The 17,960-nt window shown below is 41.8% G+C and overlaps 1 protein-coding gene and 1 long non-coding RNA gene across 7 annotated transcripts in view; one reads left to right on the forward strand and one right to left on the reverse strand.

Annotated features, from left to right (window-relative positions):
- LOC132990324 (uncharacterized) overlaps window positions 1-17,960 on the reverse strand; it is a 268,474-nt gene that overhangs the window by 177,840 nt on the left and 72,674 nt on the right. The gene's annotated exons all lie outside the window — the stretch shown is intronic.
- LOC132990316 (kazrin-like) overlaps window positions 1-17,960 on the forward strand; it is a 143,475-nt gene that overhangs the window by 124,455 nt on the left and 1,060 nt on the right. For 5 of the 6 annotated variants that reach the window (XM_061058507.1, XM_061058508.1, XM_061058509.1 and 2 more), the window contains 9 exons: window positions 793-982; window positions 2,162-2,298; window positions 2,654-2,777; window positions 13,553-13,761; window positions 13,903-14,021; window positions 14,938-15,169; window positions 15,279-15,380; window positions 15,917-16,083; window positions 17,561-17,702. In XM_061058507.1, the coding sequence (XP_060914490.1) occupies window positions 793-982; window positions 2,162-2,298; window positions 2,654-2,777; window positions 13,553-13,761; window positions 13,903-14,021; window positions 14,938-15,169; window positions 15,279-15,380; window positions 15,917-16,083; window positions 17,561-17,702 (1,422 nt within the window). The remainder of the gene's footprint in view (window positions 1-792; window positions 983-2,161; window positions 2,299-2,653; window positions 2,778-13,552; window positions 13,762-13,902; window positions 14,022-14,937; window positions 15,170-15,278; window positions 15,381-15,916; window positions 16,084-17,560; window positions 17,703-17,960) is intronic. The other variant, XR_009676043.1, reaches the window with a different exon arrangement.

Genomic DNA, 17,960 nt, shown 5'->3' on the forward strand with positions numbered 1-17,960 from the left:
CCTGATTCCAGTGATCCTAACATGAGTGATCCCACAGATTCCCCTCCTGTGATTGACATGTTTGTGTTTGATGCGTAATTGAGCAAAGAATCACCTTGGGGATAACCACATCAATATTCTGGGAACTAATGATTACTCTGGAGGTTTGTGATTGATCTCTGTTTTGCATGTCAAGGACTATGATTTGTAATTGTTTGACTACTGGTAGGTAGAGATAATTGCAATGAAGCTCATGGTGTTGATTTGCAGCCTGTCCTTTGCTTGGCATGATAATAAGATATGAAAAATGACAAGTTTTCAGAATTTGTAAAACACCCACGTGTGAAGACTTATCAGAAATTTAACACATCAAATAAAATCTTACACGGACCCTAAATATACATGCAAAAAACTCAGCCCCAAGGCTCTGGCAGCACGCTGTTGTTCCTGCTAAAGGGCGCTTTACAGAAACAAAAACATCCAACATTTAAAAACATGTATCTGGACGCTATCTTCCACTCTGAAAAGGAAGCAAAGAGCAAACATATTATCCACATATTCTATTCATTTTTCTACTCTCAGGAGCCCTAAAAAGTTATTCACACAACGAAAGACGTACATGTGACCAGCTGACCAGACATGTACATGTGTGCACATACATAACATATGAAACTGTAAAAAAACATCAAGAACTGAAAAGGGGAAACACAAACTCAATCATAAAAAAAGATTATTGCCAAATAATGTTTCCCCAGATGGTTGTTTTTTTTTAGCTTTCTGATTGATTGCATCTGTTTTGTCTCTTCTCTAAAGGCCAAACAGTCACTATCCACCCTGACCAAGGATGTGCCCAAGCGTCACTCTCTGGCCATGCCCACAGAAACGGTTGTCAACGGAAACAACCAGGAGTGGGTGATGCATGCGGACCTCCCCCTGACCGCTGCCATCAGACAGAGTCAGCAGACCCTGTATGTTCACACAGGACATCCTACTGACAGACAAGGTATGGTAACACCTTAATCATCATGAACTGACGCACACATCAGAGATTTAACCGTCATATACCCTCTGCATGCACATGTGGACCTGCTTACAGACATTCCCTATCACCATCTGCTCAGTTCATTCACATTGTTGGTGCTGATGCTCTGGTTGTGACATTTCATGCGCTTTCTGTAGTAGCGGTACAGCAAAAGTATTTTTGGCTTTACAGCTTCCATACAGTATGTGCTGATGAACAGAAATGTCTCCCATGTATTGAAGAATGGTCGCAGATGAGGTTCTGTTGGGTGTTCAGTACTGTTTTTGTCTGGTTAAATGTTTTTTCATCAAGAACACGGTGGAATTTATAGATGTGGGGTGAGAGCTTGGACAGAGTCAAAACAGAGTTAGGTTAGTAAAGCCCTTTTTCACAGGGGAACTTCGGACATTTTCTAGATAATTTCAGGACACTCAGGTCCTGATATGTGTGAAAGGATATTATGTGACAGCTACTTAGGTTAGCTACATACAGAAGAAAGTCAAATAACAAAAAATGTATTATACGTTTTAATATCTTGTATAAAATATTGTTATTATGAAGTAAATCGTCTGCAGTTAACAGTAAACTCACATGGACTAATTTCTAAGGGTCAACCAGGTGTCTTTGTGAATGATCGAAGCTGTAAGCCTAAGAGCTTCTTCCAAAAACAAAAGAGGGAAACATAAACATGAAGCTTACTGGTACCTCACAGCGGATTTTAAGGACAGCAAAGCCTTCAAACTTGTTGCCAACCCAGGTCAGAGACGTCAGGAGGAAGAATCATACTTAAATAGGGGAAACATGTGAGCAGTCACCAGCGCCTGCATACTGTAGCTATGCAATGGATTTTATTCTATAGATCAGTCTCATTGGTACATAATACACACACACACACACACACACACACACACACACACACACACACACACACACACACACACACACACACACTTGCTCAACCTCTGTGAAGCTGTTTTCACTGTTGCTTAGCAACTGCAGATGATTGCAAATAATTTCAGGCTTTTGGTCAATTTTTTTTTAAAATTTATTTAAGGCTGTTGTGGCATTGTTAAGAAGACTCAGATTATCCCTGTGAGCTACTTTTGGTGCCCAAATAAACCCCAAGGAAAACCAGCTTTTCTCTTCTTCTCGTCTGTTTAGTGGCTGCCGTGCGTGTAAGCCCTTGTCACTCACGTCAGCCCTCCATCATCTCTGACGCCTCGGCTGTGGAGGGAGACCGCTCATCTACACCTAGTGACATCAACTCACCACGCCATCGGACTCACTCCCTCTGCAATGTAAGAGCTGCCCACCTCCCTCACCAGTAGTCACCTCCCTTTTAGTAACTGCTGAACTGCTGGCTGTCCTGCTCTCTGGCCGCTGTTGTTTCCTTCCGCCATTGTTTAGGCTGAATCCATGTCTCTCCCACGCAGTTTGTGGTGATGTGTCCTCACTCTGCAGCAATGACTTGTAGTTTTGTAAACTTCTTGTGGTTGTGGAAAAGTGCATGCTGGCAGCATGTCAAGAGTCACTCCCCCACTGTGATGTGAACTTTATCTTTTCTATTCCTTATTGCTTACTTAACATCCCTTCTCTGACTTCTCTGCATCTCTCCATCTCTTCATCGTCTTTCCCTCTTTCTTCCTCCTTCAGTCCCTAGAAGATCTGGAGGAGGCGAAGCGTAAGAAGAAGAAAGAGAAGATGGGGCTGGGCTCTCTGTCGCGCGTCTTTGCCCGGGGAAAGCAGCGCAAATCCCTCGACCCTGGTTTGTTTGATGGTACTTCAACGCCTGATTATTACATAGAGGAAGATGCAGACTGGTAAAGCACACATGTCCAATCGAGCCCCCTGAAGAGCCTTTTGTGGCAGTTATCTGAAGACAATGTTGTGTTGAAGTGCAGGTGTGAGAGGATGGGTGTGTGTGTGATGTCAAAATGTACAGATATATGATGTGTGTGTCTGTGCAGCCTCACATGCATGCATTACTTAACGTATGTGTGTGTGTGTGTGTGTGAGAGCGTGTGCATGAGTGTGTTCTTCATGGTCAGAAGCCATGTGAGAAGCTGGAGGCAGGTCTTGCTTCGCTGAAGTGTAAACCTTAACGAGCAAATTGCACCTGCATATACAGTGTACAGTCCTGTAAATAGAGTGGACACAGTGTGGATATGTACCAGTGGATCTGCCCTCCAAAACAGCTGTGTTATTGGATCTTTGAATTGTTCTTTACACTTTGACTTTTTGTTTTCACTTGACTGGAAACTTGAAGGACTGCTGTACTTGTAAATAACCACAGTTGATGTGCACTTTGTGAGTGTAAATGTCTCCTTGTCCTGAATGCCTTTTGTTCTTTTGGACATGTACTCCCCTTCTCACGACCTTTTAACTTAAACTCCTCCTTGTTGACTGTCCTGCTTGGTCCATCCCCCTCCTTCCTCGCTGCCATGATGAGAACAGTTTCCTGTAGGCAACATGCAGACTCCTCTAAAACACCCTTTATTCCATTTGTTTAACAAATCCCCGAACAACCAAGCAAACTGTTCACCCCTTGATATCTGCTCACGAGACTTCAAAGACATTGTGAAGAGACGAACAAACTACCCTTGCAGAACAGTTTGTTCCAGGGCAACATGAAGCCAAACAGGAAATGTAAGAAACGTGTTTTCTATCTGTTAAGATAGAAGGTACATGTTTGAGGTACAAGTGTTACATGCATGCACATAGCTCCAGTTGCCTGCATGTTGGACAAACCCTACTAAACATAAACGTATTTTTCTGGGTATGTTGTCAGGTAGGTTTGTTTAAAAAAAAAGACAGTTCAATTGCTGACCTCATGCTATTCAAATAAGGTAGCAGTTTTGTTATTCAGAAAACATGTTTATTTATGTTCAAGAGGCTTAACATCCCAAAATAAAAACAGAACATATATGCACTATTGCATTTGAAATATGAAAAGTCACAGGTCAGCAGTAAAATTAAGATCATTATCATAACAGATGCTTGTAGATTTCCTTTTATAAAACTCGAATAGGCTGTCAGGAATAGAATTAGAAGATGGTCTTAAAACACAACCCTATTGTCACAGAAGACTGAGAGTCATTTAACCAGAAGAGGGCTTAAATTCAGAGTCCTGAGCATGAAGCAGACATTTAGTGAACTGTTATACAGTAACAATACAGAGTACCAACTCAGGAGGTAAGAATCAGAATTAAGCAGGCTAGTCAAACTGATTCATACCTTTTCCCATGACCCTGTGACCTCAGCACAAAATTCCAAAGCAGAGTTCAGGCGATTGCTGAAAAAGCAATTAACTTTGTGCCAAAGGTTAATAGCATTTTGTCAAGCAAAAGAATAACTACAGATATTGGATTATTTTTTGCCCTTTCATTGGATTGAGCTGGAGTCTGCACTGCCACCCCCAGGAACTCTTTTCTCTCACTGATATTTGACTAACACTGGGTATTTGTCAGTCTCCTCTGAAACACTGTAGAGCCACAGATTACACTGGAGTATTTAACCACAGAGCTCTTCAAAAAAGAATGGCCATAGAGGCAGTGAGGGGATTATCATTTAACCCTAAACTCAACCTACATTTGGGCGCACAGACATGGGATTTAGAGATGAATCACAAAGGTAATTCAAAGATAAGTCATCGTGTATCAAAGTGTGTAAGAACAACAGCTCAGCCAGTTTATTTCAGTAAACATGCAATGAAATGGAATGTGTAAAATCTCCGCTATTTTTATTTGACCTTTAACCAACAGTTATGATCCTCATCTGAAGGGGAAAAACATATCAAATGGAAAACAGTGTATACTTTTCATGTTTGGAGCCACGGCCTCTTTGTTCTTTTTATTTTCCACAAATATTTTACTTTTTGTAAAGTAGACAACATTACAGAAATAAAATTAATATTATTATTATTAAAGAGTTTTATTTAAAGTCAAAGAAGTAGGCCTCAGTGGAGGGTGTCTATTGTGAGGCTCTGAGATGTTTAGAGTTGGAAAGGAGCTATTCAATTTGAAAGGCATGGCAACAAAATCACGCAAAAAATAAATAAATAAATGAGAAGAATATGATTATTTTAAAATAAAATGAATAACGTTGAATTTCCATGTGACTGTCCTCTCTTTCCCTGTGTTAATGTCTGTGTGTATATGTTCATTTGTTGTGGTATGGCTCTAATCGATTGGACCCTTTATGCTGGGGGGGCTGCCATTTTTAACATGTGTTATCCTCCCTCAGCCCTGTGAGTCCATCTGTGAGAGGACTGCATCCCAAAAGCTTCCAAATGGCCTCCTTTCCTCTCTCTGACAATATTAAATCATAATTTGTTCTGAAAAAGATATCTCCTGTGGTTCTGAAACCAACAATCAGAAAACAAAGGAAAGGGGAAAGGAAGCCATGTCAGATTGTTTGAACATATGTGTCAGCACATGGTGTCAATAATGTTCTCTGACCTCTAACACCGACCCCTCTCCCCCAACCTCCACTGGACTCTCAACACAGTGAAGTGACCCAGAGTGATCAATCAGACCAAGGTACACCAGTTTCAATTGCTTTTTAAAAATGAGATCGTCTGGGTTTCAAGCTGTGATTGCAGATGCCTGATGAAAACCTCCAAATGCATAACAAAATGACCCTTAAATGAAGCACTTCTTCAAGTTCAATCTGTTTCTGATGAGAACTGTCGTAACACAATTAAGTCCTTTCATGTCAGTATGCTTTTTGGTGCAAAGAAAGTTTTTTTCCCCATGTTTCTTAATATTTATCCAAAATACATAATTTGAATTTTATTATAAATTCACCAGATTTAATTTGGACTTTCCAAATTCATACTTCAATCAACATCTCAACAACTTACATTTGGCAAAGGAGTAGTTTTCAATTGTTTTCTTGTTGACAGTTGTTTCAAGTTGAATATGAGGCTGTAATCAGAAGTGGGTTAGCATAGTTTAGCATAGACTGAAAACAGACTGGATGTAGTTTAACTGTATTGTTATTATGCAGACATGAGAGCGGGAGGGAGTGTCTCACTTCCCTTTAAACGCAAATATACATATTTTCCAAACTGCAGCCGCTGGTCTTGAAAAGTAAAGCCAATGAGGAAGTGAGAGCCCAGATTAAATATCAAAATTATATATTTAGAGATCAGCTGGAAGAGCTGCGGTATTGATGTTGCGCTGCTTCCGCTACGAAAAAACACACACTTGCCGATAAAAGGACAAAAATCCCACAGGGGCGGACAGTCCACAGTAGAACAGTTTCTAGTATGGGTTTGAAGCAGACATTCAATAAGCAGTTACTGGCACTTTAAACATGTTCTGACTGTGCCGTGCACTCTGGAACTTTATTGATCCTGTGAGGGGAAATTCATTTTTTACACTCTGTTTTAATGAACATGCTATACAAACATAGGCTGAAATACACACACATGCTCAAACAGCATTATGGACATGCACTGATGGGGGGGTCTCCGGGTGCTCCTGGGCTGATGGTGGGGGATTGGGTGCCTTGCTTGGGGGCACCTCTCCAGCTACCAGACCAGCTTCCAGACTTGGTCTGTGCTGGGACTTGAACTGGTGATCCTCTGATTCCCAACCCAAGTCCCTACAGACTGAGCTACTGCCACCCCCAGCTTATTGTGCCCCCTCTAGTCTTGTGTTTCCACTACACTTGGTCCGTCTACATCGGGTGCCAGAAGCGCCATTCCTCTCCAAATACGCAAGTCTATTTTGAACGGAGCCCACTGCAAGCATGCGTCAAGCTGAACAGAGCAGATTGACCAGGACAGGAATAATAATAAGAAAAATAATAAATTAGATTTATAAAATAGGATTTTATTTCTGTGATGCAGTCAGTGAGGATTGAGTGAGTGGCAGGAGTGATGACTTTGGTGGCGATGTGGAGCTGGATGTCGTCGGCAAAGCAGTGGAACTGGAGTCCATGGCGGCGGATGATGTGACCAAGGGGGAGCATGTACATGAAGAGGAGGGGACCTAGTACTGAACCTTGGGGAACTTGGGAGAGAGGAGCAGTGGGGGATTTGCAGTGGTTGATGCTGATGAACTGGTATCTGTCCGAGAGGTATGATTTGAGCCAGGAGTGCAGTGCCGGTGATGTTGAATGTGGTTTCAAGGCGGGAGAAAAGGATGGAATGGTTGATGGTGTCAAAAGCTGTGGTTAGGTCCAGTAGGATGAGGATGTTGAGGTTTCCGGCATCAGAGGAGAGGAGAAGGTCGTTGGTGATCTTGAGGAGAGCTATTTCGGTGCTGTGGTGGGAACGGAAACCAGATTGGAATGATTCATAGAGGTCATTAGCAGAGAGGTGGATTTTGAGTTGTGAAGCAACAGCACATTCCAGAAGTTTTGAGAGAAAGGGGAGGTTGGAGATGGGTCTGAAGTTGTTTGGGATGTCAGGATTGAGTCCAGGTTTTTTCAAAATGGGGGTGACAGCAGCAAGTTTGAGAGATGGTGGAACGGTACCTGTGGAGAAGGAGGAGTTAATTGTTGAGATAATGAGTCGGGATAGGGTAGGAAGGCAGGCCTTGACAAGACTGGTGGGGATGGGGTCCAGAAGGCAGGTGGAGGTTTTCATTCCTGTTGTGAGGTCAGAAAGCTCTGCAGAGGAGATGGGGGAGAACTGAGACAGGGGCTGACAGGTTAAGGGGGGGCAGGTGGAAGAAGGGGGACAGATACAGAAGGGGCTAGGTTGTTGTAGATGGTGTCTATTTTTGTTTGGAAGAATGACAGGAAGGAGGTGCATTTGTCTGCTGTGAAGGATTGGGAACCATTGTCCAGAGGGTTGAGGAGTTTGTTGATGGTGGAGAATAGTGATTTGGGGCTCCTGGAGCCAGACTGTATCAGATGGGAGTAGTAGATGGATCGGGCGTGGGAGAGGGCATCTTTGTATTGTTGGAGGTGATCTTTGTAGGCTTGAGCGTGTACAGTGAGTCCGGTTTTGTTGCATAGTCTTTCCAGTTGACGGGCATGGGTTTTCATGTGACGGAGTGAACCAGGGAGCAGAGTGGGTGAAGGAGATTGTTTTGGTTTTAATTGGTGCGAGCTGGTCGAGGCAGGAGGAGAGAGTGTGGTTGTAGTAGTCGGTGAGGTCAGAGGGAGCGGTGAGGTCACGGGGAGGGAAGACAGACATTTTGTCCATGAGGGCAGATGATAGAGTGGAACGAGAGACAGTGTTGAGTTTGCGGAAGTGGATTGAGCGTTTTTGTTTTGGCAGGGCGGTGGGAATGTCAATGTTTATGTTAATAGCTAGGTGGTCGGAGATGGTAAGATCCATGCCTGAGAGGTGATTTATGGAGAGACCAGTGGAACAGACTAGATCCAGGATGTGACCGCAGTTGTGGGTGGGGAAGTTGACATGTTGAGTTAAGTTGAAGCAGTTCAGTATTTCGATGAATTCAGTGGATATTGTTGAGTTTGTGGAGTCCAAGTGTATGTTCAAATCACCAAGGAGGAGGATGGAGGGAGAGAGAGCACAAAGCTAGGTCAGGAAATGAGAGAAGTCAGAGAGGAATGATGGGTTAGGCTTGGGAGGGCGGTAGACAACAGCCATGACCAGCTGTGTGGTGCCAGAGTGTTTAAAAGCCAGTGATTCAAATGAGGGAGCAGGAGGAAGGGAGATGAGGCTAGTTTTTATGTCATGTCTGTGTATGACTGCAATGCCGCCACCTCGGCCCTCAGTGCGTGGTCTGTCTATGTAAGTGTATCCATTTGGTGTGGTCAGGTTGAGTGAGAGATAATCCAGGGGCTGTTGCCAAGTTTCAGTGAGACAGAGGAAGTCCAGTTTATTGTCCAGTATGAATTCATTGAGAATGTCACTTTTGTTGTTAAGAGACCGGGTGTTAAACAGAGTGAATTTCATGTGGGTTTGCATGGTGTTTGTGTCCAGGGGAGCTCGAGGCAGGGCTCGTACACAGGGAGAGCACGTCTGCTCGTTGTTGTGATGATGACGTAGAGGGGGTGTGTCAGTCCGCTCAGCTGACCAGAGTGATGGGATGGAGTGGCCATGCTGGCTAGACCGGGAGTAAACAAACTTGCGCCGGGAGCTTCTGTGGATGTATCTGGGTCGTCGTAGTAGTCCAAAGGTTTTAATGGCGGAGATGCATGCAGGAGTGGAGTTATTGTTGAGTTTGAGCAGTTGTGAGACGGAGTACTTCACTGCCATGCCAGCCGGGGATGTTGGTTCGCTAATCCTGGAGTTGTTAGCCGGTAGCCGCAGGCTTGTCAACCAGAGTAACAGGCAAGTCAGGGTGGTCCACAGCATAGCAGTCAGTGGGGCTGAAGTGGTGCCGAATGAAGGATGTCCAGACGTCCCCTGTAGAGGATGACTGTATGGAGGCGGAAAGTAGAAGACGGGAGGCAGCCGAGTCGGTTGCTAACGATAACTGCATTAGCCTCAGTGACGGGAGCGAAGGCTAGCTAGGCTAGCCGCGGGAGCGGACTAGCAGCTAGCTTGTGGAGAACGGCAGTTTTTCCAGTAAAGACTGAGAACAGCGGGCCGATAGAGTGTCCAGGAAGGGGCTACCAGTAGTGGTGGATCAGCCGGTTTTGTCGACAACCAGAGGATCCGGTAGTCGGTAGTCAGGGGCCGAAGGTCTGAAGCCGGCGTTGACAGGTGCCGACGACAGGTAGGCTATGTGAACGCTCAAAAGAAGCTATAAAGTGAGATTTAACCTTTAGGATTAAATTGAGGTTAAATCATAAGACACAAGAGATGGAGGGATAGGTCAAAGTAATACAGCAATAATCAAGAGTAGTCGACACTTAGGCTTAGCTGGAGAAGCGGCGAACAAACACGCCAGCGTCCTCTCCGACCAGGAAGACAGACAACAATCAACATTACTACAAAGCAAGAACCAAATGAACAACAAATGAACCTCAGATAGGCAAAGTAACTTCTTGTTGTAATCCTGTGATCTTGTGAACCCGCAGGTTCGGCTGCTCATGGCTGCGCTCTTCTGCACTTACGCTTCAAAAATGGGGTAGGGAGGGCGTGTCACTGGACGGATAAAAAACATGCTAGACACAGGATGCTGCGCACTGCGGATCCTGTGGAAACTGTCGGTTTTTGTTAGTTACGTTTTCTCTCGTCTTTTCTGCTGTTCTCTGAATTCCTCAACAGAGCTGTCAATCATAAAGAAACTTAAGAGAAAAGAGACTTGAATAGAAACTTGCATGATAATAATTTGCTACCATGACAGATCCATGTTTGAAAAAAATGAATCTGATTTGCATGTTGATTTCATCGTTGACCCAGTCCCATCCGACATCATTTTGGGAGGCCAGGTTTATGACCTATACTGCACTAAGTCAGCAGGAGGAGCTCTTAATATTAGGGCTTCACTCAAGGGGCTTTTGCTTGTCTCTATTGAAACTAATGGATGATGTCACTGACACTGCGTCTATGTTTGTAGTCTATGATTTTTTAGAGCACAGCTGACACATCGATTGGCTGACAGGTGTAACAGTATGGACAAAATAATTACAAAAAACACAGCAAGAAAGTCAGGATCATTTCACCCTTATAGCAGAGTAGGTATCAGTTTTTAAGTTCCACAGTAGTACATTAAGTATTGTCTTACATTTCTTTTCTCATAGCTAGAAAACAACTAGCCTAAGTACAGTTTACAAGGTACACCACTGGAAAGCCACCTTGGGTTTTTTAATTGATGTTAAATTACGAACCTAAATCAATCTGGAATTATAGCAAATCCAATTAAGAGTAAAATATATTAAACTATTTCTTACAAATGTATCATGTGCATCTTGTACACAACACTACCTGCTCTTCATTTATAAATATTGACAGTGACACCATTTAAGAAATGCTGCAGTGTTGTTGCAGTAACATCCATGACACAAGCTATTGAAGGGCACATTTAAGAATTGATTGCTTAAACAAGTATACTGTGTCGATTGTAATGTTTACAAACTGCTATTCTACCCGGACAAAAGGATTAACGATCCATCACAGTGTTTACAACGCAGACTTAACACTCAGGCACCTCAGACAGAAAACCCCTCTCAGTGACACAACCACCTAGCTGTGAGTTGTTCTCACTCTGCTTTCAGTGAGTTTTAAAGAGGGTCAGTCCCACGGGAGGAGCTAACTGTGAGGTCACAGAGAGTCCAGTCTCCAACAGTTTAGTCTTCAACTTCATGTCAGACAGTCGATTTCACAGCTCTGAATGTGGCAGGTCTTTGTGCAGACGCTCTCCGCTGTGAAAATAAGACATTGTATCTGGACAACAGAGCACTTCTGTTCAAAGAGCAGATTTATTCAAGGTAGGATGGAAGCGAAAGGCACTCTCGCTTGAGCCAAGGATAAAATGACTTTATTTAATCAGGGCATAATGGCAAAAACATAAACAATCAGGGGAAAAAACGTCTGATTTTGATCGCATATGGTCTTCTTCAGGGCGTGGAAGAGTTGAGATGCTCTGGAAAGGGAGGTCCACTTATATCACCAAGTGGCCTGGAGGATGAATTATAGCAGCATATATTAACATAATCCATAAATGTCAATTTAAGCAGTGTTTGGATTTAGTACATTAACGCAGATGTACACAGTGTTTAGTATACAAAAATACACAATATTTATATACTCTTACACATGCATGAGCAGATTTATAGATTAGTGCACCTTCAGTTAATACATTTTTCTTAAGGGGAAACATAAAGCCATTCAGCTTCAGATTAATTACTGAAGTGGAATGTCATGGGAATGTTTAAGTCTGCCTAGAAGTTGATTTTCATGTTCTACAAATAAATAGACACAAAGAGACAGAGCCAAAAACCCAACCTGATGATCTTTTTTTCTTTTTAAGGTTTTTGGCTCCAAGACAACTACAAACGTTATGATTCCAGCGTAAAGCCTCATTGTTTCTTACATTTCTTTATATAAAATAACTGTCAAAAAAAATTTCATGTTTTTGCAAATTAAAGGTTCAACCAGTATGGTTGTCTAAAGTTCATTAGCTCCTGACAGTTTAAAAATGGTAAGGCTGTAACTGGAGAAGTCCAGCACTGGAAGAGAGAGGTTACTTTGAGGTTATCCATTTTGGGAAACCAACAGAAAAAATCAAGTGTTGCTGACCAGGCAGAATTATTTGCATTGTAGGCCTTCTCTAATTTTGTCAGTGGGGAACACATATATTTTAAAGAGCCCATATTATGCCCTTTTTGGGGTTCGTATATTTAATCTATGTACCTACTTTTGTACGTTCACAATAGCTGAAGTTCGAAAAAAGTGTCTGTTTTCATGTACTGCTCCTCCTTGCTCCCTCTCCGCTCTGAGTCCGTCAGCTACGCTCTGCTGAGCCCCCACTGTTAGACCCCACGTGGGCCAAGTCTGCTCTGATTGGTCTGCCGATCCGCTCTGTCGTTATTGGTCAGTTGCTCAGCACGCTTCTCAGAAATTTCAACAACGAGCCAATGGGCTTAGATCAGTGATCTCACACTGACAATGACGTCGGACTGACAAATTTTTATCGAGGGGGGCTAGAACCGAGCGTTACATGCAGCTAATGCTACAGCTAACAGGAGGACGTAGGAGAAGACGCGTTTCCACGGACTTTGAATTTATGCAAATAGATGTGCCTAAAAATGCACAGGACACTTGGAAAACACACTAAAGAGCATATGGAACCAGAAAAAGCAAAATATGGGACCTTTAAACAAATATCACATAATACTCCAAATGTACTTTAGACTTAAAGAACAACAACACATTTACTTTGAACCTATGTGATGCTATGTCATCTGCTTATTATGAAACTGGTACTAGTTTGCCACCTGCTGGTAAAGACTTGAAATTACCTTCCAGGGACCTGAAAGTGACCTGCATTGTTTACTAATATTAACTAGGCCTGATTCAGCAGTCATTCAAATATGTAGATAATCCTGAACAGGAAATATTGGCCACTCTTCAAAGCATAACTGGTAAACAATACCAGGATAGGCACAATAATCCAAAGAGGTACAACATACAATTTAAAGGTATACGTTTATCATAATCTTTTATAATCTCAGGCAGATTTTATGCCAAGTATCTAAACATAACATGACTTGAACTTCTCCAAAGCTTTTGCTGCAGGCTAATTTAGACAGATGAGTCATGAAACTGTTCAAACAGCTGCCTGCTTAATGGACTTCTTAAGTGATGAGCTTGTTTATGAAAGCTTCAACTTTATTTACGGCTGCTCTGGCAATCGTTTGGCTTGTTGTCATCCAGCCAAATGCTTAAAGTGTTGTTAAAGGGAGTTTATTTTGAAGAAATTATTCTAATTATCTAATTTGGCTACCCCCCAACACACACACACACACACACACACACACACACACACACACACACACACACACACACAGACACACGGGTTGACATTATGCTTAAAGTACTAATTTGTTACACTATGTTTTTTGTTTTTATTGCTCACTACACTCACTCCCACCTTTGCCCTCACCCACTCCCTTCAACTACAATACCCACATCTCCTCCCCTGTCCACTCGCCCCTTCCCCTCACCCACTTACCCAGACTCAGACAGCCTCTCCAGCCCCACCAGACACAGCCTCAGCCTGTCAGACGGCTCAGAGGACCAGCTGGACCGCCTCCAGCAGGTGGAGCTAGCCAGGACCACACCCATGTCCCTGTGGAGGGCAGGCACTGTGCAGGCCTGGCTGGAGGTTATCATGGCGATGCCCATGTACATCCGCACATGCTCTGAAAATGTCAAGAGTGGAAAGGTATGATACAATTAGCCAACAAATGTATATCAAATATTTGTGTGCACTATCTTCATTCAACATGGTGTCTGTTTATAGGACACGTTCACTGAGTGGTTTTACTTGCAGGAAACTGTACCAAGTTTCTCTGACATTTTGCAGGTCTTACTTGGGTTAACAGATGAAGACCTGGAGATGGGTCTAGGGGTCAGCAGTATAATGCATCGCCGCAAACTCCGCTTGGCCATTGAGGATTACAGGGATGCTGAGAACGGTAGAGGGTAAGCAAGGAAAAAGAAACGTCTTGCCTTAACTGTGCATTGTGTAATATAAGAGAGCCATCTGCTGGTGGTTTATAGTTACAACATTTTAAACTATTATTAATACAGAAAAAGTAAGAATATAGGCTTTACAAAGTTATAAAGAAAAACCTCCTGTTTTTTTTACCACTGATTTATCCATAATTGATCCTGCCTTCATGAACACTGATAAAAATAAATAAATAAGTGAACCAGTCAGCTCACAAGAATCAGAAAAAAATCCCAATTTCTCACTTGCCATGTAGTATTTAAATATGCACTCCTATGACTTCAGTGAGCCACGTTTTCTTTTAAATACTCTGCCAATTTCACAACAGAATGGAGATCTTTTACTTTAACTATTTAACAGTAATGTTCCTTTCAAGTAGCAGTCTCCTGTTACCATGGAAAATTCATAAACCGCAGTTTTTATTGGGATTTCAATAAACAAAAAAAATCCCTTTAAAGTGCAGTTGACTTGCTGTAGTTATATTTAATAGGAATGCAAACTAATTTTTAAATGCGATTATAGCATATAAACTTCAAGACAGACATTTCATGAAGCTCAGGGTGAAAGACGATCAGTCCTAACTCATGGATATGATTTTGACTCTCAAAAAAGACCAGCAAAATCAATCGGATTTGTGTTTAATGAGGTTCAACAAGGGTTGGTACTTTAAATTCATATCTGACCTAAACAGTTATTTGTGTCAAGTGTTTGCATGGCAGGCCATCCAATAGCTGTTGAGATTTTCAACAGTGGCTGACCGACTAAAGGTATCCAATAAACTGATGTGACTTTACGGCAAGATACCATAAGAGTTGGAAGTTAAATGTAATTTCTTTATTTAGTTAAAGTGACCATTGAGAAGAGGTGTCTCTGTGTGTGTGTGTGCAGGCTGTCCAAGGCTGCAGATATGGACCACCACTGGGTGGCCAAGGCCTGGTTAAGTGACATAGGTTTGCCTCAGTATTCTCAAGCCTTTCACAACCACTTGGTAGACGGACGCATGCTGAACTCTCTGACACGTCGTGACCTTGAACGCCACCTCAACATCACCAAGAAGTTCCACCAAGTCAGCTTGCTTCTAGGTATCGAACTGCTGCACTTACTCAATTTTGACAAGGAGGTAAGTAAGAAAATGGACAAGCTGTACCATTATAGCATTATTATATAGTATACTGTAGCTTCAAGTGAACAAAGTGCTTCTCTGAGGTGTTTGGTGAAATGGTTTCCAGGCTCTGCAGGCTCGCCGTGTACAGTGTGAACACCAGAACGTAGATCCATTGGTGTGGACCTCCCATCGGGTTGTGAAATGGGTCAAAGATATTGACCTTAAGGTGAGAAAAGAGAGCAGGAGAATGCAGTCTAAACACATGTAAAAGCATTGATCTTTATAAGAAAACTATCACCTGGTATTGTTGGTAATTGAGGCTCTTGTTAGCTCAGCATTCCACATCTCCACAGGGTAAGAGAAGAACTTAGTTATTTACCCTTTAGCTAATACTAGTTGATTAGAAAACCTTTTAGCTTGCAGCTGCTGTGTAGCAATATGAATATCTGTAGTGTACATTGTCTGCTGTCTTGGCTCAGGAAAACATGGTTCCATTATGCTTCATAACCACATCAAGGGTGTGAAGAGAAAAGGCTGCCTGGACTGACATCCTGTTAATATCCTCAGGGAGTGTGAATTTATACTGACATCAACAACTGAGTCCTTATGTTCTTTGACGAGGAGTAAATATAAAAGCATTACTGACACTATTGATATCAGGGAGTTTTTTTTCCAGCAATAACCACTGAAGATAATAGTCTATTTGATGTATGGAATGAAAGAAGTTACTCTTTTGTCTTTTTTTTTAATCCACCCGTACAGGAGTTTGCTGAAAATCTTTTGAACAGTGGAGTTCACGGCGCTGCCATGGTGCTTGACCCTACTTTCAACACTGAGACCATGGCAACATCACTGGGGATCCCAAGCAACAAGCACATGGTGAGGAGGCACCTTGTTGAGGAGATGAAAATACTGATTGGCCCAGCCAGGTGAGAGACATTCACATAAAGACAATATAATATGTAATAGAGTATATGTGCTGTATTTGACAATAGAAATTTTACAAATATATATTCTAATATTTTTGAGTATTTTTTCATTCAGTCATAATACATAATACATAATACAATATTTTTAAACAATATAGACAGTTAAAAAAATGTCAACAGTCATGTGATTAATCAGTGACTAAAAAGGCGTAGGCAGAAGCAAACTGCTTTTAATTAGTAATATGCATGGCGTTTGCATCGTTTGCAGTATGATGATCAAAACGGTGGATCCCCACAAGTCCACAGCGTAAATATAACATAACAAGTGAGCAAGAGATTATATGCATGGCCTTATAATTTAATATATTTCTAGATTTACAGAATTGCTATTGACTTTGACATTTTTCTTTTGATATAGTCAGTATGTTGCTTCCATGTTAATTATGATTTATAACATCCCAGGAACTTTGTCTTATAAACTCTTTCAAAAGAAGTATTACAGATTTTTAACGTTTAATCAAAAACATGAATTTAGTTTTCATAATATCAAGAAACATTTTATTAACATATAACCAAGTTTTGAGAATCCCAAGCTCCCTTTGACACAACACAGAAAGTCTTTTTTTTTTTACCAGAACAAAGTAAATTTGTATTATCTGCAAAATAATATATTTAAAAAAATCAGTAAAACTGCAAATAACATGAATTCATAGTATAAACAATTTTTGACCAATCACTGATCCCTGGGGTTCTCCAAAGGTAACCTTCCTGACACAAAATCATTAATTTTAACACACGCTTGTCTAATTTCTAAATAGCTTTCCAGCCAATAATAAGCAATACCTCGTATCCCATACTTACCAATTTGTGTCTATAATTGTATGCGATCTATAGTATCAAAAGCCCTCTGCAGGTCATTATAAAAGCCAATGAATCAATCAATGAATCAATCAATTTTTATTTGTATAGCGTCAACTCATAACAAGTGTTATCTCGAGACACTTTACAAGAAGCAGGTAAAATACCTTACTCATTGTTATGTTACAAAAAGCAGGTAAAAGACCTTACTTATTACTATAAGGGGGGGGGGGGGTGTTGTTCAGGCAAGCCGTCCATCAACAATCCGGTGGGGGGGGGGGGGTTGTTCTGGCAGGCCGTCAACCAACGATCTCGAGAAGCCTAAGAGAGCTCAAGAGCTCCCAGGAAAGTAGGTGGTTAGTGACTGAGATTTACAGATAGATACATGCAGTAATATGATGTACTGTATATGCAGAGAGAGAGAGAGAGAGAGAGAGAGAGAGAGCACTGAGAGATGAACACTCATCATTTTGCTTGCGTGTGACATTTCTTCTACCTTTTGCATTTCTGCATAACTAGTGGTTCTATTTTCCCTAAACCCAGTGTCTTTTAAAATTGCTACGTGTGGCTGTCCCCATCACTCTGCAATCTTGCTTACAACTTGCAATCTTCACTTCAGGACAGATGCCAAGCAGGACTACGAGGGTCTAGGTCTTGGAACGCCACCAACCCTCCTTCGCCAAAACTCCCTGGTTAGACCGCCCAGCTCTACTGGACGAAACACTGATGATGACGGCTCGCTCAGAAGGAGGGCTGTGAAGGTAAGGAAAAAAGTAACTGGAGACTGTCATGGGCTTTTTATCTTTCTTTCAGACTATGTACTGATATGAGAATATTCACTCTGTGAATACTCAAGCAATAAAGTTTAGATCAGTTACATTACAAGACATTAAAAAGATGACTCGCTTAGATTCAACACAACATGTATTGAACATTATTACATTGTGAATATGGATCAGACAAGACACAATCTCTTGTAGCAGGCTGATTAAGACATAGAAGACAAAAAACACATTATT

Source organism: Labrus mixtus, chromosome 15 (genome assembly GCF_963584025.1).
Source record: "Labrus mixtus chromosome 15, fLabMix1.1, whole genome shotgun sequence".
Classification (NCBI taxonomy): domain Eukaryota; kingdom Metazoa; phylum Chordata; class Actinopteri; order Labriformes; family Labridae; genus Labrus; species Labrus mixtus.